This window comes from Gallinula chloropus (assembly GCF_964237585.1).
Source record: "Gallinula chloropus genome assembly, chromosome: 5".
NCBI classification, from domain to species: domain Eukaryota; kingdom Metazoa; phylum Chordata; class Aves; order Gruiformes; family Rallidae; genus Gallinula; species Gallinula chloropus.
The window spans coordinates 65,065,338-65,090,917 of record NC_140090.1 but is presented as its reverse complement, the minus strand read 5'-3'; the positions used below and the strand labels follow the sequence as shown (position 1 = coordinate 65,090,917).

General features: G+C 34.8%; 1 protein-coding gene across 3 annotated transcripts in view; it reads right to left on the bottom strand.

Annotated features, from left to right (window-relative positions):
- Window positions 1-25,580, bottom strand: part of CPEB3 (cytoplasmic polyadenylation element binding protein 3) — an 82,710-nt gene that overhangs the window by 29,094 nt on the left and 28,036 nt on the right. For 2 of the 3 annotated variants that reach the window (XM_084264771.1, XM_084264772.1), the window contains exons 4-5: window positions 18,787-18,843; window positions 1,008-1,175 (exon numbers count right to left, since the gene is read on the bottom strand). In XM_084264771.1, coding sequence (XP_084120897.1) covers window positions 1,008-1,175; window positions 18,787-18,843 — 225 coding nt within the window. Of the gene's footprint in view, window positions 1-1,007; window positions 1,176-5,700; window positions 5,725-18,786; window positions 18,844-25,580 lie in introns of all 3 variants that reach the window. The other variant, XM_084264773.1, reaches the window with a different exon arrangement.

The window sequence follows — 25,580 nt, the reverse complement described above, 5'->3', positions numbered from 1 at the left end:
GAGCTGAAGAGAAACGGGGTTACTGGAGTAGCTTTCTCCTAGAAGAGGGTAACAGTTCTCAAACGGCCATGTTACTGCCTTGCAGGATGGGCTGGGCATGTATTTTGATTCTGAGTGATCCAGCAACATTCACATCAGTTGTTCCTGTCAGCCTACATCGTCCTACAGCTGGAGACTCAGATTACACAGCAGTCCCTGTATTAAAAATCCCACATGGAAATCGTATTTGAGCTGTTTGTAAACCACAGATTGGCAATTCATACAATTTCTTTATTAAAATTGCATGTGGGTTAGGCTTCAGTTTAGTTGATCAGATTTGAGGATTCCTCTCTTTTCATTATAAGCCACCCTCAGATTCCCTCTGTATGCCAACTGAAGCTAGATAGTGGTGGATTCCAGCTATAATATAAGAAATACACCAAAAATTGTCATGATTGTAGTTTTAAAGTCGGGGGGGGGGGGGGTGGGGGTGGGGGTGGGGGGTGGGGGTTGGGGGGGGGGGTTTACACACAAGTAGGGCAGATAGAGGATAACCATGTTAAGTGTTCTACATTTGTCAACTGAATACTGTGTATAGGCTGAATATAAGTGCTGATTAATTAAAGCCTCATTTATTTTGTTTAAGACTGTATTAACAAAATCCTTAAAGTCAAGCAAATCTTTTAAAAAGAATAGGGAAACACTATGGAGGAGTGACAATAACCACTAAGTTCCCTTTTCCAGCTATCCCACTTTCCATTCGTGGGAACACGTGCTGCAATCACAGATTCAAAGACCTGCTATGCAGGCATTTCTGTCTCCATCTCGTCTGATCTACAGTACAAAAGAATGTCAAGTAAATTCTTAGGTGTTGCAGGGGGTAGTGGTGTTTACTTTAAGTAATGCCACAAGCACTACAAGCACCATACCTGGGAAAATACATTTGTTTTTATGAAAATCTGACCTTTTAAAAGTAATTATGTGAAAGCCAATTCCCACATCTCACCAATGTAACTGATTCACAGTACCTTCATCAATGTCAGGAGGAAGACCTCCAACAAACACTTTTCTAGAATAGCGTTCCACTCTTTCACCATTCTGACAGCGTGTTGGAGAGCTGAGACCCGACGATAAAGACTGATCACCATGACTGTCGTCTAGGAAGCCATCTTCAAAGGGAAAGAGTGAAGACCGACCTGCAACAGATTTTGTAGTATCTATAGTTAACGCTATTTCCTGGAGAATTAAATATTTCAGTTAAAACCGTTATATTTTCCTTTTATTTCTTTAACAGAATTTGCATTAAAAGGGCCCAGCTAACTGCTCCAGTTATCCAAATGATCATTAGTATTGCTTCTATTTTTCCAAGACTATATTATCCTTACAAGACAATAAACCTAATTTAGCTTTAAAACAAACCCTTGCAAATTGCTACCAATGAAATCCAACAAGTTATCTGATGAAATTGTGTGTCATAGCTATAGAAAGAACCTTTGTAAAATATTTACATCTCAAACCGATTCTTAGAGATTTAAATTTTCTATAACAGATCTTGAAGGAATGATCTTAAAAGATCCCCCAAGCCATTGCAGTGCAGAGCAGTAGTCTCCTTCAGAGTGCTTTACAGGGTCCTAACCACAAGGGCTGTGAGTAGAGGCCCAGTCTGAGAAGGGGGGCAAACAGCAAAATAAACATAGAAAACCTTTGTATTGTGGATATAAAACACATAGGTGAAGCAAGAAGCTTAGCTAACAAAAATATCATTAAAAGCTTACTAAATAAACCACAAAAAACTTGCACTTGAAAAAAAGGTTGTTAGCTAGGACAGCTTGTCAAGCTGTTACTCAGCATTAAAACACCCTTTCAGTATTGAATTAACAAAAAGCAACATAAACACTGCTACTCTGTTAATGAAAAGTAAAAAAAAATTGTGATCATCCAATGCAATTAACCTGTTGCTATTAGTACTAAAGTATATACACATTATCTTGAGAACAGATTTATTAACCTAGAATATAAAGAAATATTTCAAGTCTCTATGCAAGCGACACTGTGGAACACATCGACTTTAGAACTGAATGGCTCTATATCCCTGTTGACAAGTAAATCCTGCAATGTAGAGATATGTATAAAGGGGAGCCCCATTTCAGCTCTGAAAAGGCTAACTGTCCCCTCATATCATGGAGGATTGCTCCCAGAGATGGAATAATAATTGATGCAAGCAGTTTATAGGAGGATTAATTACAAACATAAATAACAGGACACATAATTAAATTCAAAGTTAACGGATCACAGGAAACTGACGACCAGCAAGACCTAAGAATTAATACCATACTTGTATTTACAGCACAGGGAAGTACAGGGAATAAAAAATAGAGCAAGGAGAAAAATCAAGGCATGCAGAGGGACACTAGTCAGAAAAATCTATACAATGAAAGTAGTAGCAGCAGAGTGTCCAGTAGTAAAGGACCAATTACAAAAAGAAGAAGCAATCCTTTATATGGAAAACAGACTAACGAAAGCCAGGAAAGACATTCTGACTGACACATAACACCAGCATGATTTTTTTTTATTTTCTGGGCACTAGAATTGAATGCACAACATTGATAGAGATCACAGATACAAAAATCCACTGAAGCAAAAATCCTACTGTACCTCTAAGCACCAACATAAAAAAACCCAGCAAGCAGCACAATCATAGAAGCATTTAGAGATGCTACTTTTCAAAGTCTAATATAACTAGTGGTCAGGAATGGGTTTAGAGCATAAAACAGGAAAGACTAATGATGAATACTCCGTTAATGGAGAAACAGGTCATGCACGTATCTAAACATATGCATTGAAGCACAAAAGAGAACACAAGCCCAAAAGAAACAATCATTAGAAAGGTGAAAATTATGTAAAAATATCAAATTAGAAAACCCACTGAAAAGAAGGAAATATCAACATATCCATAAAAGACTGACATTTATAAGAAACTAAATCTTTTCATTCCCACCCTGCAGCCTGTCTTCTCATAAAAAACAAAACAAACCTGTGGCATTAGTGAAAGTTGACAAACCAAATTAACAGGTACTAGAACAAGGTGTTCAATTAAATCAGCTTCCTCCTTAGAGCTGTATTTAAGTGCTCAGTTCTGAAGCAAATAAAAATGCATAGCAGCTTAAAAAAAGATATATCTTCACATGCCAGAGCTTGACAGTCTGCAAACATTGCACTCATCTTAAGTAAACGCAAAAACTGATCTAAAACTTTATAGTTAAGTATAGAGTTAAATGTATGAAGTATACACTTAAAATAATGGAAAGCATACAGACAATAGAATAGGGAATGACTGTCTCTTCCAGTAAGAGGAACCTAAAGCATAGGCTCAGAAAAGGGAATAAGCAAGAATGTGAGAAAAAAAACATTCTGAAGTAATAAATATTGAGACATCGCCTCAAGAAAAGCCCAGAGGAAAATCTCTGGGAGAGTATTGTGGGAAAACATCACTAAATGCCTTATTTCTATACTCCTGTACCCCTTCCCTAGCATCTCTGAGTTGTCAGTGTAGCAGAAGAGATTTGGAGCTAATCTCCCATAGCTGTGTTTACATCTGTAACTGAAAAACTGGTTGTAGAAGTAAAAAACAAGGAACCAACAACATCTCTAAGCACACCTACAAAGAAATGCTTGCCTCTCTACTCAGAGAAAAGAGAGGATAGAGTAGGGAACTGATAGGTTATGGAAAGCTCCAAGAAAATTCTGACAAAACCTCACTGAAGACACTTAGTCACAGTGACAGAATAAAACACTAATTACAATATCCAAGTATAATAAACATGAGATGATACCCTGCACAGGAGGGACCTCTAGGTACTCTGCATATTACCACAATGCAAATAGTAAAGGCAACAATAGAAGGGGATATATAAGAATATTTCATGAACAACACCATTTTCAACATACTATTGCAGAATTTTTGTTTCTTAAGGTTAAGAAAGCTCAAAACAATATTATAAAATTCAAGTTAATGAAATGGCTTAGCACAGACATCAGTATTACATGAATAAGGCAACTCACGAAATCAGTAACATTAATGACAAGACACATGCGTGCGCACACACAAATCTACCTGTCACTATAGAAAAGCCTGAATTTCACACAGGAAGCAATTGTTATGGAATGAAACATGCTTTCTGGTAGAGTAAAATATAAAAATATAAAATTCTGAAAGTCCTAGCACATTCAGAACTTGTTTGCCCTGTTTTGTCATCACTACAATTTGTATCAAACAGCTCACACCCTGTTCACTACAACTACTGCCACATTACTAAGTTTTGCTTCTATGTGTAAACACGAGTGGCAAGAAGTTAATAGTGTCCATCTAATCCCCACTTCCTTCTCTGCTTTGGTGCCATCTGATCAACCTGGAAACTCTTGCCACAATATTAAAATAAAATTAGTGTTCACATGCAGAGACAGTACACAATATTGTCCACCCTGCATCTGTTCCTATTTGTTTCAGTACCATGGAGGACTCAAAAAGTATTAGGGTGCAGTTAACAATAGCCTGTTCTCTGAAATCAGGAAAAAATTGGAAGGTGAGTTTATGAGAAAAACAGAAATATTTTCTTTTTGTTTCAGCTATCAAACACTAAAACTAATCAGCTTTGAACAAAATCAGCTCAAATTCTATATTATAAACTGTGTTAGTACAGCCTGTACAGCCTACTATGTCTATCCATACATATGTGCAAACTACAAGTTCCTTATATGCTATTGGCTTGCTTGTATGGCTAGGTTTGTTGCCAAGCTTCTTCACAAACATGATATAAATTCTACATTTTGAAACGAAAGTGATGTAACATTCATAGCTGTCACAGAACATACAGGAAAAAGAAGACAAAATTAAATTTAATGCCAAAGTACCTCTAGCAGATGGCACTGCCCAACTCTGCCACAAGATGCAACATTTACCGTTATTTTCCTCAATAAAAGCTAGTCTGTGTAAGCTATAGCACAGTGCATACATGTAAGTTACATTAGTAGTTTTGATAGTCAGCAAGCTTGCTATTGTCCATGTTCAATAACGTCTCAGAATAAACTTACATGCAGCACTGTATATTTGAAAAATGTTTTCAGTCTGCTTGTATTTCTCACGGGTTGCCTATGTTGAAATAAAATTAAAATGTTGTATCTTTTTTATTATTATCAGTATTCACTGTTGAGGACAGTTATTAGTATTCACAGTGTTTTACCTAAGGCAATCCACTGAAATACTGAAGTGTAATATTCAATGAAAGGTGTTTCATCTAAGAAACAAGTGTTTCTAAAATGTTCGATGCACTGGTTAAACACTGCACTTCTACCAAAAAAACCCAAACAAACCCACAACAAAACAAACAAACAAACAAACAAGCCCCACCAAACACCGGATTTTTTCTTTTTTTTTTTTTTTTAAACCACAACACATTTAAAGTTATAAATACTTGTCAGGAGTCTTTACATTCGATCATCCTCCAGTTCACTAGAAATAGCAACATACTTGAAGTTATTAGCTCAGTATCATCATTGCTTTAAGCTGCTATTAAGGGGAGATATTTTGGAAGTGAAGAATAGAGATTGATTTATACGAAGCAATTGACCAACCAAATAATGTTAAAATTGGTAATATCATAAGAACTAAATATTTATTTCTCCCACTATTCAGCAAACAAAACATTTAGTAAATACTTTTACCTCTTCTCCGCCCATAGCTCCTGGCTGCATGTAAACACAGAAGAAAATTGTCGGTACAGCTGTCATTTTTTAGCTCCGAAAGTAAAGAAAATGTAGCTTCTACCTCCTCTCTTTTTCCCCTCCCACCATAAAGAAAAGACATAAAAAAAGTGCAAGATGAAATTCAAACAACCCAAGACAAGAGAAAAAGTTTGAAGATTACACAGCCAGGGAGGAGAAAGAAAAAAAAAAAGAACATTCCTGCTGTGTATGTTTTCTATACAGCAAAGGTATTAAAAAAAAAAAATCAGGCAGATCAGACTTACAGTACTACAAAATAATTTAGGATTATGGTTTTAAGAGACAATAAACATCAGCAGCAGTAATCCTAATTAAAAGAATTCATTTCGCATTTTATTAGTTAGTTGTGGATAACATATTTTCTGATTATGTTTCAATTTAAATAATTGACCATCTGTAAAAGCTAAAATCCTACCAAAACAATATGAATTCAATAAGCCAGTATGTTCAGATGAATTAAAACAGATTGAGAAAACATCTTTATAACTACCAGAATTAATATAGCATTTCAATGAGACATGCATCAATGCAAAATCCACAATGTTGTACAAGTGCAGAAGCATATTTTGTGACATAATGAGAAATGCAAAAAGCAGCATTCTTTTAATCTTAAATTTTAGACTACCAGAAAATAATCCAGAAATCAGTGTCTTCTACACAGAGTTCAATCGATCACAAAAGATATTTGCGGTCTTCCAAGGTAATCAAATGTGGAAGGCTAGGGATCAGGTAGCTTTTCAAAAGAAAGTGAGCTTAGGCAATAGAGCCTGATTTTGTTTCTTTCTCCCTTCACTGCAATACTGTTTGTGTTCTTCCTCCTTCCCAACCCTATCTCATTTCCAAACCTAACAAATGCCTTCTGGACCTGCTTTGCATACACACGTTTTAGGTGTAATTCAATCCCCTTAGCCCACACCATCTAGTTCTCACACCCTTCTATATCCCATGTGTCCTCTACCATAAACCCTTCCATTCTTCTATTTCCACTTTCAAATGCACATCCTGGGGTGACCCACCATACACCTCAGCTTTCCCTCCCTACTTTTCCTTGGCCAGCAATTACATGACAAATCAGTTATGGCCAGCTGAGAACCATTCAGCTGCTAACTGGTCCCTTGGCTGTCACATCTGAGTGGCCCCAGGGGATACCCAGAGCAAGGCTGAACCTCCTTCAGTGCTGTCACTAGTAGCGCCTTCCTCAAGCCCTGAAGAAACACAGTCTCAGACACCATACACCTGTCTTTTTCTCCTGCCATCAATGAGGCCAAAAAAGAGCAAGTACATGAGTGTTATGTATGAGGGGATTAAAAAATTTCAAGGGCTATGATGAATTGCTTCACAATTTACGTTTGAGATGATGGCAGTAGAAAATGTTTTTGTGAACAAGTATTCAGCCACAGTGAGGGTGGTAGTAAGCCCTGAAACAGAGTGCATCTTGCACAGCAAGCAATAGGGAGAATTAATACGTGAGTAGACTTTGCAGCAAGAATAAAATTAATCCTCTTTTCTAGTTAGTGCTAAAGCTGTATTGCATTACTTATAAAGATGGCTAAGAATCAGTCAGATGTCATGTAGCAAGTCCTGAATGCTTGTACATTGAAACATGAGCATCCATTAAGGTATAGCTAGCAACACATTTTGAGAGTAATTTATTTTAAAGATGTCTCTCAAACAGAATACTGCAATCAAAAACACTAAATAAAGAGGCATTACTTTGGTATGAGATGGAAATGACTTCTGTGTTTCTTTTCAAGAAAAGCAAGCTTTATATACTTAATGTAAACATTGAGGCTTTGTACATGATAACAGAAATCTACTACAGATTTCTGTTAATTTTGGGATAACCTATTGCCATTCACATAACACTTCTGTGTTATACCACTTTGCATAATATAACTTATCTTATATATGCATTCACACACATAATTTTAATGTCCATAAAAATTTTACTGAAGGTATATTTACATTTGCCTGTAAATTCTAAGGGGAAAATGGTGCAATCCACTTCAACAGGAAGACAGCCAGCCTAGTTAGCTTTTGCTGATTTAAAAAAATTGCATCACATTTAAACACTCAAAGAAGGTGATGTTTCACCATTGTTGATTATATTTTTTTGGTTTTTCATATATATACACACACACACACACACACACACTCAAGTTGAAAATTAAGTCAATTGTATACACTAGATAAATTAAAATGTTACTTTTTCCAAGCTGACAGTTATTCAGCATGGCAACTTCAGAACATCAACACACTCTTTATTGTGTTGTTTACACAGGATAAAAAACAAGAACATGTCATTTTAGATAAGTTCATAAAAAATATCCGTCTTGTTCATAAGTCAAAGTTCAGAGCAAAACAGTTGTCAGGGAAGAAATGGTTCATCACATCATATTGAGTAAACATTTTAGAAAATAACCAGTTTGGAAATTATTTTTGAATGAAGACATTTGGGAGGCAATAATGATTGCACTATTACAAACAATGAAATCACCAGTGTTACCTATCTGAAGTCACATTCTCTCTTAGGCAATTCCAAAGGAAGACAAAAGAAAAGAGACTGGTAGCTCCCAAAATTGTACCCACCACTGATGAAGCTACACCCATATACTGGCTGAAAGGTTTCAAAATTCAATACAGGAGTAATGCTTTCCTAGGCATCTCATAAAACATTAGAGCATTAAAGAAAACTTAGCTGTCTTAAGAATTTATGAGGTATTTTCCCCCTGTAAAATGTGAAATTGTTGCAAGCAGGCACTGATCAGTTGTGCAACTCTCAGAATGATCACCGTTGTGCCAGTGTTTCTCCATCCCTTTGCAATTTTAACTCTGACAGGTAGAAAATTACATAACCACTATGTCCCAAATTACATGTACTCAAATACAAAAGAACAATATATTCTTTTTTACCTCCTGATAATCCTTCTGAAACTATTAACTCATCTCATCCCAGAAGCTGAGCATATTTTTACAAATGTCAAACTGTATGTTGAAGAACAGAACTCCAAGCTTTTAACAAATATGCAAACCAAACTCCCCAAACCCCAAATCCAGCAACGCAGTTGAATAAATTTAGTACTAATGCTCCTGGAAATCTCAAAAGCCCACAGCAAAGATTACCAATTGTTGCAAAGAGTTAAAACAACCTCAACTTAAACGCTCAGATTTTAACTGCATCTCAAGGAAAGCTCTCCGAAACTAACGAAAGAGAACTTTAAAGATTTGCATTTTGCAAGCATCTCTCTGACAGTCAAGGAAGAAGAGGTCTACCAGCTGGACAAGAACACACTTGCAAAATATTATGAAGAGCCACAAAAAGCTTTTGAGGTAACATGGTTTATGAGATGAGTATAGCTGCATGACACACAAAAGCACACATCCACACAAGATAGCCTCCAAGCATTCAGATGGAAGGAGTGACCTAACAATACTTGTACAGAACATCCACAGTTGACAATGACAATGCTGGCAAGTTATGTGGATGAGGAAAGTTATTCTGCTGCTTAAAGTTACTCTTGCTTGGTTAGCATGCATCTTGAAAAATTAAGAACACGAGGAACCAACAGAACATTTCTTACTCTGTATTAACTACTAAACCACCTTCATTCTTCAGCTCGCTATCTAGTCTGGGACTAAGTTTCATTTTGCCCTTTTGTTTGTGTTGGATGGTTCCAACATAAAAAGGGACATTGTGTAATTTGTGTGATAAAAGCAAACTATGTAAATAAATACCACAATTGCACAAACCATTTCTGAGAATTATTATTAGTAAGACAAGTGTTCTGCAATTTATTTGAAAGAAATGAAACAAAGTGGCAAACTACAGAAAAGAAAGGGCTTTGACTAAAGTATATGCTTATAAACTTAGCATATGTTATAACCTAGACATCAACCATGTAAGTTCAGCTACAATACCTAGCTCATATGCAGTGCCTATACTTCTAATACGGGCTTAAAGGTTAAGAATTTGGTTAAGAATTTGTCTAATGCTTTTAAGAACATGCTGATACTATCTGCTTCCATAAATTCCTGTGGCAGCAAGTTCCAAAAGTAAACCACAGAAGCACCTCCTTTTCTGTGTTTTAAATGGGGCTACCAGCTTTTTCATCATTTGCCACGTTAGTTCTAGCTGTGGATCATGGTGAACAGCAGTTCTGCATTCCCCTGTGACTCTTCTAAGGCGCCATCACTTTCAGCCTTCTCCTCCCCAAATTTAAGCATTTCAGCTTCTTTAACCTCTCGATAACTCAGTACAGTCACAGTAGAAAAACTCTAATGAAGAGTTATAAGATCTAGAGAAAACAATATTGTAATAATTAACTATTGTGATAATACTAAATAAAAGCATAGTGAACAAAACCAGAAGAAAACAAGCTTCCAAAGTCCACAGGGAAAACTGTAATAAAGCAGTGAATCTGATGTTCATTTTCAACCTCATTAGCTTTACCTAATGCCACAAAGCCAAAAAGATTGCAAAACCCAGAGTTCGTGCTGTCACTGGTTTAATTTATTCCTACAGAATAGGATTAATTCCATAGAAAAGTCATGAGAACACTTTTCCATAAAAAACTATGGATGCCTTCGGGCTTGTACTGGTTTATTACTCTATAGCTGGACTAGCTATAATTGTATAAGGCTTGTAGCAGGCACTGATCTTAAGAAACTTCAGTTATAAAACAACAAAAAATAAAAGTCATTGCCACTTGGGAAAAATAGGTATCAGTAATGACTATACGAAAGCTCATTCTAGAAATGGGTATCATCTGACAGGATTCAATTACATGGTGAAACAATGCATTAGTACAAGAAGGTGTAATAATAATACATACTTCAATATCCCTGTGAACCAAGCCTTTGAAGTTATGAAGCACTTGCGAAAATCAAAGCCACCTTACTTCATCTCATGGAGTCAACAAATGTTAAGTCACATGAAGCAATGAGTATCCACTCTAATAGCTTCATTTCTAGTTACGGGTTCAATTTTTATATATCAAAAACTGTGGGGAAAAGGTGTCCTGGTAAGACACAAGGGAGGAAGTTGTTAGAACAATTCACAAGCTTGACTGAAACACAATCACCTTCTATAAAATACATTTTTTTATTAAGCCAATCAATCACATGTTGATAATTACTCAACATGTTTGTATCACTACCATGAAGAAAGCATTCTGTATGGAAACTCAAGTACTTTTCACCTACATCAAGGAGATCAAATGCTTTCAGCAGCGTCATTATGGCTTAACTAATAACTTGAGAGAGAACTTTCTGGATAACCTTTTCAAATCCATCAAATCTTATTAAAAATCTGATCACTTATTTCTATAGACATGCAAATGTACTTCCAGTATGTCCACTGCTAATATTGCTAAATTAATTTGTTGACTTGTCTTTTAAATCAGATCCTAACGTCAGCATAAAGATGACAAGTTGTGAAAGATTCTCTTCACAGATTTTAGCAGAGGTATGGACAGGATTAATTTGTGCTGGAGACTCAAGACTGCATGATGGTCCTTACTGGAAGAACTGAAACGCAGTTATTATAATGTTATTAAATCAGATTGGACCATGAAAGTAGCCTTTACTGGTGAGGCGGATCTCAAACATTTTTCTTCCTTTTAGATGAACTAAAATGTCTGTTGGTTTGTTGTGGGGTTTTTTTCACTGCTTTATTATAATATAGAATTTGATCTGCACATTTATGTGGAACAAATAGCAGTTCAAGGAAATAATATATTTACGAATCCATAAAATACTAACTCAGAAGAACTAGAACTACACTCTTTCTGTATCATGGCTAAAAGAGAATCTGATGAGGTAATTTCAAATACAGAAATGTGACACTGTTTATTTATATTATCACAATTTAAAGAAAACCTAGTAGAAAGTATTTTGAGATTTTTAAAAACATTCTTTCTTCACTGTTGGTACTTATCTTATTCATGCAATAGTATTTCCACAATATCAAGAGATAGACATTTCAAGGAAATCTTAAAGATATTTCTTAGAAGCTTAAAATATAATTATCTCTGTGGAAAAGAAAAAAAATCAATTGAAAATTTTGAGTTAGAAGGGCTAAAGGACAGTTTATTTGACAAGTCTGGGAAATTTCTTAGTTTATAAGGTACCAGATTCTTATCTGTAACTTGGAAAACTCATTTGTAATCTTGAAGCAGTGAGCAGTTCAGAACAATACTTGCTTTGTCCAATAATTTTTTAAGTCCAGAAAAGAAAATGTGTCAAGCTTTTTCTTTTGAATAGTGGGTCTCTGAAATTCATAGAGGTTTGAAAGTTTACAAGTGAATTATAAAGCCAGTGAAAACAAATTAATGGACTAAGAGAAGGTGATAGAATCAAGTATAATTATGCAATGCATCTTTGCTACAATAATATCTCTGCAGCACACCTTGAACTCAATTAAGAACTCTTTCTGCTAAAGTAACAAGCAGCAAGTGAACACAGTCTAAGAACTCTGTTTTTGTTATTAAAGTACACAGACCAAGATCAAGTATTTGTATATATATAAGAAGAAACACAAATGCAGAAAGTGCATGTACCACAGTCAGAATTTCTATCAACTGATTTGAAAATTTCCTTTTGGATATAATAAAATTCTAAGATGAGAGACGTGAATATTGAATCTTTTTAAAGTACTAGACTTCTTTTAAACTTTGGGCTACATATTCAAAAGTTCCTTTGGTAAACATTCTTGGCATTGTTAATTTCAATTTAATTCTTTTGTTATAATGTACATAAAGAAAGTTTGTTTACTTCTTTATGATTTTCAAAGTATCATTCACCATTGTGTCTCAAAATACGCATGTGGAAAAATTGTAGCTGTAATTCCAGGAAGATGAATCAAGAACTTCCTTTGATCACTGTCAGTCTATGCTATTCTGTCTGAATGGTCAGGGTTATCTAACAAACTGTCAAAACATGGGAAAAAAAAAGTTAAAATAAAACATGGGGGGGGAGTAAAATAACTGAATAACAGCTAGGTGAGGGCCATTCTATTTAAAAAGCAGACTTCCATACAGTTGGAGGTACATGAAAGGCAGTAGATAATGCAGCAGTTTGAGTAAGTTAATTTGTAGCAATTGATGTAAAAATTACACAGAGATAAATGTAGATTTTATGAACAAAACCAGGAGTCAAAGTTGACATGAACAGTTTTCAAAGAAAAATGAGTCGAATTCTTAATTAAACCAGCATGAATTTACTGCATGTAAAAGATTTTCTTCAATAACAGTTTATAGATTTTATCTAGATAAGAAGCAAGTTGATAAATGAACATGACATGGTAAAACTCCATAAGTCTCATGAATAAAAATACAGAGGAAGAGAAGAATTACATATAGAATTAAAGTTGGTTCAATACATTAACTTTTTAGTTCTTTGTCATAGCATATTTGCACTGAACTTTATGTGCAGAGAAATCCATTTGCTTCTGAAGACAGTTTTCTATATACTAATTTGTTATTTGCAGAACACTTGTCTCACTTTTTCAGGGACAGCATTTGCAATTATTTTTACTTCCGCATATTTCAGCATTTGAGATTCAAGGGGTTCTTTTTCATGATGAGCAATGCAACAGAACAGCTTGTTTAAGAAAATGCTCTTTCTTCCTCTTTTTCTATGGCTGGAAAAGCTGTTCTCAAAGACTCCTCTCCTCCAGTCTTTTTAAGGAGGTCTTTGAAAATAATTTGGGTTTGGGGATTGGGATGAATTATTGCTCATAGGAGTGGTTCAAAAGACAGTTCTCAATTTCCACTGATACATGAGCTGGATGTGCAGATGTGTGTTGTGATGATTTGATATAGCCTCAATGGTCTCTTTTGGTTCACTTTTTTTCCAATGCTAGCAATGGAAGTGTTACAACAATCTCCCTGGTAACATATGCTGGCATACAGACATAACTGAATCCCATCATCACAAAAATCTTCATGCAAGCTGTATGCATTCAAGGCCCACACATTGGACCTCAGACAGTTGATCAAACATGAACTGTATTCGAGACTCAAAACCACTGTTTAAACAGCTTAGGTCTTTCCTCCTTAGGCATACTGAGCAGGAGGGAAGGCTTCTATTTTCATTTCTCCTAGTTTAAATATTATTGATAAAACATTTTGAACAGCCAGGGTGATAGGAACTTCCTTCATATTGTTTTCAATTTACTAAACCTAATTCTGGACTGCAGTCTCATCTTTTCTAGCAACATATATGCTTGTGGAATAGCCTGGCAATTCCTGTTCTTAAAATTCTGCAGAAACAGATGGCACTCGCCCACAATAGAGAAGACCACATACATGAAAACAAAGCATATTGGTGAGGTTATGAGGCAGGGAAATGGGTGGAAAAAGACCCAAACAAGAAGGTAGTGAAGAGGTGGATTAAAATATAGACAATTTAAGAAATCCTCTTCAGCTAGAAAGACTAATAGTCACTGATAAGAGATACTACCTTCAGTAACAGCCAAATTGGATGTCAGAAAGTACAGATGCTAATATAAAATATTGAAGGGAAGAAATACAAAAGCATGTTTTTACTTCTCCCACCTTTACACCTTCTCTTTCCCCCTACCCCCTTTTTATTTAAAAAATTAAACAGGTATAGAAGGGACATTGAGATATCAGCTAGGCACCCAAGGCAGCAGCAATACTGTTTGTACAGTTGGTTTTGAAAAACTTAATAAGGTTATATGTAAAGTGACATTTCACACACTCAGGGACTCTTATGAACCTGCTGCCTTTGCTATGTCACACTTTACATCATTCTTTTTCCCCTCCAGTTAAATAGACTCTGATCTCTTTACAATTAAATTAGGTCTAGTTTTGCAAACCTTATTAGCATTTTCAGTGGGGTTTATTCCATTCTATTATTCTTTATGTTTTAATAAACTAGTAAGATATTAATAACCTGAACTGGCAATTGGGCTAAAGTGTTCAGCAATTTCCTAATGGCAAGTACAAAACTATTAGAAGAGATTGATGCCTCTCAAAATTTAGCTGCATGTTTTCCCAGAATATGATCACTACAAAAAGACAAGTTTTTATTAGCTACTAAACTGCCAACCCAAGATTTTGCTAGACAAAAATAACTCAATAAACCTTTGAAGTGGTTCATTTCAAGGTATACCAATAGCATTGGCAAAAGATTTAAATATAAAATGCCATTTCAGCAATTTTGTAATATCTAAACACAATATCTTTAAAAACAATACATCAAAATATAGGAAGAGTAAAGTATGATAGCACTCAAGGAAACAAGGCAATTTTAAAACCAATAGAAACATGAAAATAAAAACTGGATTTGTTTTGCTTCCACTGCATTTTCTGTCATGGCAGGACAGCTTCCCCACATGCTTGTTATCTATATTAATAAAATGAAACAAAGTCTCTACACAAACATCTAAAAAGGCACCCCAAACCTTTGCCTTAACCTATTTTTCAAATTATCTTACTCCTACTGAAGCAAACTAAATGACACTAAAAAAAGAAGAAAGCTAGTCAGATGGAGAGCAAATAGTACCAGGCCTTACAGATGACACATTTTCATATGAGAAGAATGAATATTGGAAGCAGATGGAACATTTGAAGCTGAAAGCAGTGCGAAGTCACTGTACAGAGGAGCTCTAGGAAAAACAAAACTGCAGAATTGCCTAGGTTTTTTCATAATTTGTTGGTTTAACTAGCTTTAGTCTAAATTCATTTTACAGAAGTTCATTTGGGATCCTAGCAATAGAGTTCAATATTCAGTATTAATTATATTTAATAAGGCACTATAAAGTTTATCAAAATTCCTCTCTTTAGATGAGTGACATGATTAAGAAGTTAACAAACTTAACATCACTACATGATTGAAAACACTATTTCAATTAAAGAAATTTCCTTAGACCTCGTATAGGCAAAAGTTAGCTTTTTTCCTTTGCACAATGTTTCACATCGAAATATGTGCATCTTCCTTTTCTTTAAATGCCACTTAGGATTAGGTTTAGGTCTCTGAAATTTGCATTCCTCAACAGAAACCTAACTCTGATAGAGAATTTCAAGCGCCTCTACAAAATAAACATGCTTATATATATGTGCGATAGCTTGTGTATGTACAAAGCATAATGCCATTAATGACAAGAGGAGATTCATTATTATCTTGTATTTAAGAGTAATCTCTTCTATCTCACTAATTTTATTCTTTCAGAATTCAGTGCCTTGAGATGATGATGATTTATAGCTTTTGCATAATGATGGATGGTGGTAGTAAGCTCTATAGCAATACCTGCAAACAGCAAGTGACACCTTCCCTCAAATCAAACAATCCCCCTCAACATTTGCAGACAGTAGCTCAAGACAGTCAGGAAATCAAGAGTTTCAAAAGGCCGTAACCAGCAAAAAAATAACACCAGCTGATCAGTAAAAAAGAGTATCTGCTGAAGTATGATTGAAAGTGCTGCCATAAAGGATGAAAAGACAGACGAACACTCATCAGAAAACTTCCCCTCTCCCTACAACATTACAGCTGGCATGACCTATGTTGTCATCCAGCTTCAAAAGACAGTGTACACTGTTAGTGAGAAACTGAAATTTGAGTTAAAAATTTCAAAGATTATTACTGTGTCTTCACAGTAAAAGAGAAATGTGCTTATGGAGCAATTACTATAAATAAAATGCAAATGTCAGATCTGCAGATTCAGCAGGTTCTGGTTTCACAGAAATTATGTATAGATAGTACAAGTATTATGATTTAAAGAAGTTATATAAATTCTCAAAATTGTTCCCATAATTATTGGGATGAAATGTCTTTTGAGAATTTTTATTTTATTTCACTGATTTTATTTTTGTTTTAAACCCAAACCACAAACATTACAGCACAGGAACTTGGACTAACTTTCCTGAATGTATTTCCCCATGACAAAGGTAATGGATCACATGGGAATTACATAGTTCTAAACTTCTCAGTTTTAGCTGCATAAAAGAAAAGAGGATTTAAATCACAGAAAGTAATTTTTAAGCTTATCTACTTGAGTACTTGCTTTAATTCTCAACTCTTCAAAGATTTAAAAGCAAAAAACCAACGGGCTTCACAGTACAATAATTGTAGCTTCTGAGCGCTTAGTAATGGCCAAAAATGGTGTGGCCTCACCTAGTAAAGAGTGGGAGGGAGAAGAGATGCAGAAGAGGGAAAATATGTGGAAACTCATACAGACATTTGATTTGCACTGAATTTCATTCAAAAGAATAATTACTGTGATTTTGCAGAAATTGCATATGTAAGATTCCAGGGTTTTGTAAGTCTGTAAGCAGTTAATATTTCAATAAGCCCGTGATATTTTGAACACTGGAAATGCATAAGCAGATTTTGTTTAGGTCCCTCAATTAGCTATAATAATATTTTAGCTATAGTAATATTTTAGCTATACACCAGGAGTGCAGCAGCAAGGGATCAAGGTTTTTTATCAGCAATTATTATGAACAATTCCTGCTGTAAAAATTTCAAATGTATTAGGAAGAAATATTTTCATAAATATAATTTCCATTAAAAAGGTAACTTCTGGGGTTTTTTAGTTTATATAGTAATGACAGAAGTCAGAGTAGAATATATTCTCCCATTTAGGATAACAGTGAGTTGTCCCAAAATTAAACAACCCTGATTTGATATAATACATTATATAGTACAGTTTTTTGTACTAGTTTTTCTTTCCTTTCAAAAATCTCTGTAAGACTTCCTAAAAAATACTGTTAAATATCCCATAGTAACTGTCAATTTTAAAAAAATAACCCAAAATCATCATAAACTCATATTCAATCATAATCTCCCATCTTCACAATTATTGTTATTACTTTTGCAATTAGCAATGCATGCCTTAGAGCAACAAATGCACTGACACCAGAATTCATGTCAAACTGTAGTGTGTAGAACTTATTTACACACACATAAACACAAATTAACGGCTTCTTTTAATAAAGCCTTTAATTAAAGGAAGTCTTTCTCCCACTTAATTTCCTGATACCACATAATTGCATTGGCCCATAAGAAAGTGGGGCACACATGCCAACTATGACAACTGAAATAGCAAAATATCACTCCATCATTAACACCAAGAAAAAAACTAAGAAAAAGAACACAAGTCAAGTCATAGATTTCACAGCTGGCATTTAAAGCCCAATGCTAAAACCCTTGCATCTTTTCTATTAAAAAATTTCAGTTCTTCACATTTATAACTTTTTTTTAATTCCGTTTGGTACTACACTAAACCCTGCAGTTTTCAGCTATCCACAGTATAACTTACATAATGCAAAGGCAAAAACTTTTAGAGAAGTTAGTAAATTGATCCTAACACCTCAAATACAACATTGTAAACAAAACCAGACATTTCAAAATAGTTAGCATTCCTTAGGATTAGATGAACACCACCTCTACTTTGATTTGAATAGTTCAGTTCTATATTATGCTGGTGGTGCCTAGCACCCCATCCCCTCCACTCCCCACCCCATGACGCAAGGCTCTTTTTCAACACAAACAAAAGCAATAATCATTCAGTGAAGTTCAGCCCCCAACTTTCTCCTCATGTTTCAGATGTCTAAGCATTCTGTCCAGTCCTGTCTGTAATATTTTAGGAAACCAACAAAGTAAACTCCATTAGTCAATGCAATTGTATGCAAAACCTGTCACAACTCATCCCAACAAGAACTATCTCTGGAGAGGTATCACAAATTAAAGTTACATATTTAAAACACACACACACACAGAAAAGAGGAAACAATAGAAATTGTTTTGTAGTATTATCTACAGTGGAATTATGAAGCTTCCTGTGGAACACATGAAACTATTCTAAAACTCATATAAAGAATCACTAATTCAACCAATAAAATCAGAGATGATTGATTTATGAAAGTTGTTTTAAGGCAGTGCACATAAACTTCTATGTAAATATTATTACACATATTTGTGTCTGACTCTACAACTATGCACAAAATAAATGTAAGAAATAATAGTCAACATAGTATTAGTCACCAGATATTAATTACTTACTATTAAGAGCCATAATATTGTCTGTTCCTGGATGATGGAAGTTTATTCCCATACGCCCTGCAATGTAAATAAAAGCTATATTTAATGATTTTATTTCAAAACTGAATTCAATTCACTAAAAGAAAAATTACTAAAGGGCATGAACGAACATGCTAGCCAAATCTCCCATCTACTGAAGACAACTTCCTATTAAGACATATTTATGATATTTAAGACTACAATACCTTTAGTATTATGTCCTTAACATTCTGAACTCACAAAATGAACAGTGAAATAATGATTTTTATTACATCCCTTTGCTTTGTACTAGGAAAGTACTACATTTATCCTTTTGAAATAAGGCCTCAAAGTTCACAACCTTGCTGCAGTTATGTCATTTATAATAGGCATCAAATAACTAGCACAGCATTACAAAAAATCCACTTAGGCAAAAAATAAGTCACTATTTTTCACACTACCAGAAGTTCTCGAGTTAACAGACTGCTGGAAACTACAGTGCTTACCCCCTGTTTTGTATACTTGCCTAAGAATCTGCTACTGCTTACCATTTGAGATAAGATACTGTGTTGGAGGGAGTGTTGTTCTCATGAGTACATTCGTAGGTACTCTGAAAAATATTTATTCTTGACCCATAATATAGGCCCATTTTATACAGAAGGGTCACCATGAAATTCAAAGTAATTCTGCTGGTGCCAGTTTCCAGAAAACTACCACAAACGCAACTTTCTCAGGTGAGATTTAACAATTGAAAGGTTGACTTAAGGTCTCTGATGACTTCAGGAACCAGAAATGGGAACAAATTCACACATGGTTTCTGTGTTTCAAAGGAGATGGTCCACAGAAAACTACTTGTACAGTCAAAGCAAGATATGAGCTACCTCTACTACAGATCATAGTAGTTTTACATATAATTTAATTGACCTGGAGTATTAAAAAAAAATCTACCCTGAAGAAACTTTGTAACAGAACATTTTTAATTAACCCCCCCCCGAAAGAACTGAAAGCTGTAATTGCTATTAGTCCTTTTTTTGAAAAACATATAAATGAATCATGATAGCCACATAAAAATTTATTTCAATTAAGTAATTTAAGTTACTTACAAGTGTTGTAATTAATTTAATTTGCTCTCTGTCCCTCTAGATTCATGGTTAATCTGAAAGCTATGGAAGCGGGCAGTTTACTTTTTTTTTTCCACTACACTGGCACTGAAATATGGGACCTCAAGAGCCACTTAATATACTGAAGAACCAATAAAATTGTTAAGTTCCTGTACTTCTGCAAAACCAAGTTGTAACAAATAATCTTTGACAAAGCAGAACTAAAGCAAAACTTCAACATTTTTAGTTCCTGTAAGTAAGTTAAAGCTTTCTACTTCCAGTTGCAGAGATTGCTGTGCTGCAATTAATATTCTTTTTGAACAGATGCAACATGAAGTTTCAGTACACTTCTGAAACTGAGTCACAAACAGTTTAAGAAAAGCAAATAGATATTTTCTTCGCATTATAATTGTGCCACCACAGTAAGACTATGAAGCAAACAATAATGCTTCCAGAAAGAAATGGAGTAGAAGGAATGTAAACAAAATTTCCATTTTTACTTTCCAACTCCTTAAGCAAAGCTTCTTCATTAACTACTTCAGATTTCCTAATCTGAGATATAATTCTGCTACTCACATTTTCACATTAATCTGGCACTGCAGAAACATTAGAGCTTGTTTTTTACGAAGAAACCATTAGAGCAGTTAGTGTAAATTTGTGCCAAAATATTTCAGAAAGCTTGCCAGATTATTTTTCTTGCCTTTAACAGCATGAGGTTACAGGTATTAATTGTAAAGAGGAATGGTCTATATAATAACCTGTACTTGCAAATGAATACTCAGGAACTGCTAAAAGAAAGCTGGAGTAACATTTGAACGCAGAGTGCTTGGATAGACCCTACTCTTTTCCTTTGCTGAAGCTGAAATTCTGTTGTTTGACCAACTTCAGAAATAGAATTCTAACTGTGACATCTGGGTTTGGGTTTTTTCCTCCTTCCAGGCTGTCACTGGACCAGGTGCTGCTTGTGTGACATTTTATCACCTGCCCTTGGCCTGCTATTTTTAAACAGTTCTTGTCAGCTATCTTTTATGAGGAGCAGAAAATACAGAGCAGCAGAAGCAGAAGGACATGTTCTCACACTGAGCTAAGCAACAGTGTGGGATAATTCTGTGCATCTTCAGAGGTGCAATAGTTTCAAAACACACCTGTATTAAATGCATTCAAAACAGACCAGTAATGCATCAATCATAAGACAATTAATTACCAAAAATTATATAGCCTTTCATACTAGCTACAAAATTTTAATATCGTGCTATTTGAAGCAAATTATTCAATTGAAAAAAGAGGCCATAATTATTTCAGGAACAAGAAGAAAGCACAAGAAGGAAATTATAAATGTATTCATTTAAACATGCAATGTAAAACTATGACATGTAATCAGGAATATGTACTTTCAAGGACATATTTAGGTTAAACATGGAAATTACTATTGGAAAACAATAATAGAATCAGAGAATGGTTTGGGTTGGAACGAACCTTAAAGATCATCTTGTTCCATCCCACCTGCCATGGGCAGGAAAAGCCTCCAGTAGCCCAGGCTGACCAAAGCCTCATCCAACCTTGAACACTGCCAGGGAGGGGGCAGCCACAGCTTCATTACCTTCATAGTGAAGAATTTTGTCCTAATAGCCAATCTAACTCTACCCTCTTTCAGCTTAAAGCCATTACCCCTTGTCCTATCACTAATCAATTTTAAGAAAAGCACAGGTATGCTTCATGGACTTTTATGAAGTCTATATAAGCACATATTTCTAATTCTAGTTTTAAAACAAAATTTCTGAATAAAATTTCTACTTTTCAAGAATCTTAACCACAATAAGCAGAAATACAGAGAAGTTAAAGCACAAAGGTTATGGCACCCAGAAGTTCACTGAAGTCATAAATAAGAACCCTTCCAGTAACAACATCCCCAGTATTTGTATTCAGTGCACATCTGCCATTTTCAGTTTGCCTGTCTCGGTTTCATAACTGTCTACCAAGTGTATTTTCAATTATGTGCATTTATGACACATTACTGCAGTTATGATGCAACAATAATAATTCTTTTACATAAATCTTTTCAATTCTTAATCTTAAAAAAAATTAATCCAGTTGTATACTTTTTACTCTTTAAACATTTCTGACTATAAACAAGGGTTCAATGATTCTTGTATAGCCCAGGCTGCTCTTTTGTAAATCTTATGTCATTAAAATCATAAATTTTCTCTCGTAACAGCATTTGAAGATAATGCCTAAGTGCTCTGCTGTATGTCCCATATCATGCTTGTCATGGTAGAGGACCCAGTTCCTTAAGTACATCTCAAGCATGTGCTGTTTCTCTTCTGCATTATATTGGAAATCTGAAGATGTTAGACTTAAGCATACCCTCCCCGCATATCAATCTCTTCATTAAATCTGTCACAGATGATCTGATTTTAATTGCATAAATAATTTCAAGTTACATAAAGAGTATTGAGAAAGAATGATGTTCCAGAAATAACAAACCTTGACATCAGGCACAGTTTTACCACTATCGCAGTTTTTTGATAGTATCTAGGTGCCAGGCTTGCCTAAAATTGTACCCTTAGTATCAACTTTAAAATCCTCGATTTTTAGCAGATATTCAAGTTTATGAGCACAATCTGTTTAGAACCAAGTGTAAATCTGATCTTTCATTTCATCTTTTCATGTATGTGCTGATATTACCATTATTTTTCCATATCTGAAACAAGCACCAGTGATTAAACAGTTCCAGATCTATAGCTACTGGTTTTGATTTAAGAGATTCCTGCATTCGTTTTCTCTTCTTAAGTACTCCATGGGGTGTTTTTTTAAGTTGTTAAATCCTTATACCAATTCAGCAATTGGTATCTGGCATAGGATATCTTGGACAATACCAAAGCTGGCCTGCTTTTGACCTGTCCTGAACTTACTGGGAAAGAGAACTTCCTCTCACATAGTTCTTAAGATCATCGTTGATATCAATTATATTTTATGACTAGACACTCAAGTGGCAAGGTCAAATGAAACTGGCAATAGGACTAGGTCTGAAATACTTCCTTAGCAATCTTATCTCTTCCATTAAATTATTTCAAAGTTGGTTCCAACAAAAGGCATTACAAAACAGCAATAGCTATTTGGATATATAGGTAGCAAGTGGTGTACAGCAAAGCTAACACAGGGAAAAGTGCAAAAATTAAAGCATGACCAGTATTCCCTCAAATATCTGAAGGCATAAGAGTATTTTGACCCATATGTACTTTGGGGTCTACTTTACAGCACCAACTAACACCCCCCACACTTCCCCCTCACCATAGCTCAGCTAAACTCTGAGTCTTGGCTCCATGATTCACAAATGGCCAAAAGCATGATGCTTTTTATAAGAATTTTAACCATTTTTACCTAAGTAGACCTCTGACCATTCTCTTTTCCCCAAAAAATACAGACCTGAAACTGATGCTACACTAATTGAACATAGATGCCCAAAGGAATTTCAAAAGCAAGAACTGCAAATAATTAACTGTACATAACAAATTATAAAAGTAAAAGGTAACCCCCCTGAAGAAGCTTTTTGGGTTAGGGGTTTTGTTCTTTCCCCTTCTTTTTTTTAAGGCTATCTGCCATTTGTTCACACCCATAATTTAAACACTTGCCTGGGACTTGTGTATCTTTTATGCATTGACATACTTAGCAGAACAAAAGTACTATTGTCTGCCAGAAGGGAAACATGAAGAAATATTACAGTATTTACACATACACTGTGCAAATACATATTGTGGCGATGTGAACAGAAGTGTATAATTACCAGCTTTGAGTATCAGTAATAAAACTAACTTCTTCCTATCCCTGACTAAACAAACTCATGCCATGAGTAGAGATAGCAGCCTATAAAATATAACAGCATATACAACAAAATGCACTCTTCATAAGAAAACTATATTGCTTCAATAAAACACAGAAGTCTTGCATATATTTTAGTACAGAACTTTTTAGGTTGAAAACAGTTATATTTTCAAAATATTAGTATTTAAAAGCAAGACCTGATGAACATAAAAAGAAATTTGGCTTTACTTATAAGGGGTAGATAAGTATACATACACATATACCCAAATATTATGTGTAGTTCTAAAACCGTACTTGAGAAAGCAATATTGGTATTCTTGAATTTGCGGGGAATAAAATAAACCAACTTGAAAACTGACTTCTCCATTAGCAATCTATGCTAAAATGTACAAAAACCCAAAAAAACCCAGAGAAGTGAAGAAGAAAACAAGGGGGAAAAAAAAAAACACTTTAGGTCTCGCTGAGGCCAGCTTTCAATAGTGCAACAAAAAAGAAAAAACTCCAAAAACAAACCCAAAAGAAATAGAAGGAAAATGTTATGTCTGTCTCCTTAAATTAAGCAAAGCCAACAAAAAACCCCCACCGATCCTGCCCAAAACAGATTCAGCAGGTCAAAGACAAGGACATGCTGGATGCCAGCAGAAAATTAGGAAATAGGATCATACTACAGGATCAATGAAGAAAGAACTTACTTTAAGAAATATGACTACGTAATAGTCATTAAAGAGAGTTTTCTTAAATATGCAGTTTCAAATGGAAAGGAAAGAGACTACCTTTCCTTTAAAAGGATTAGCTTGAGTGGCCTAATTTTACACAGACACCTCTGACTGTTCACTCCGGTTTTAACGCGCATTTACAGAAAGGTATCTGATGAGTGTCAAGATTTTGATATATGCTGTTATAGTGCACTTTTTTGTAATGAAAAATATCTCTATCTGGGTGGCACCATTTCTAGGACTGAGATGACAACATCTGTTCTATTTGCATAACCTTTGTGTTCAGCTGCTAACTGCAAACACAAGTATGATCCCTTCACCTTCACTTTTCTCAGGTCATGCAGTAAACTTACTGGTTTGCTTAAAAAAGCTTATGAACAATTAGAGCTGAACAGAATCTGGTAGCATGCATTGAAATTAACTGAAGACCAAGATGGAAAGTAATGGTCATTCTGTATGTATTACAATATTGTCTAAGTTGCATATAATCTTCAAACTCTGGTGTGAAACTATGTGAATCAACATAGTAAAGTTAAATGTAAACATGACATCTTAAATTTTACTTAGTTTTCATGTGACCTGATACAGTCTTTACAATAAGTAAAAAGTAGTAACCCCATTAACTTCAGTTTTCTATTGTGCAAATATGAGTGTCAGTAACTACTAAAAATCAAGATAAAAAGTTTTGCCCACAAACGCTGTTGTACATCCATATCCAAAGTCTCAATCTGAGAAGAATAAATAGATAGTCAGGGATCATACATGCTATTGAAATATTATGACATAATCAGCACTTACTTTATGTATACTGCAGTATGATATCCATTAAAATTAATTTTAATAAAGCCTACTCTTGAAATTTTTCTTGTACATGTGCTGTCTCCAAATACTCATGCTTGAAGACTGGCCACACTGATAGCTTATAAAAACCTCAGAATTTTTGCTGGGGATTTGCACATTCCATCCTGATTTAGAATAAACCCCAAATATTACAGCTATCAAATATAAAAGTGAAATTAAAATATTTTAAAGGGACGTGATTTCTCTACATAATTTTATATTTTGATTCAGTTTCATGACCTGTCAGTAGCACATGTGCATAGCATATGACCTAATACAGCTAAAATATTTTAATTATTTTAAAATAGAACAAAGGTAG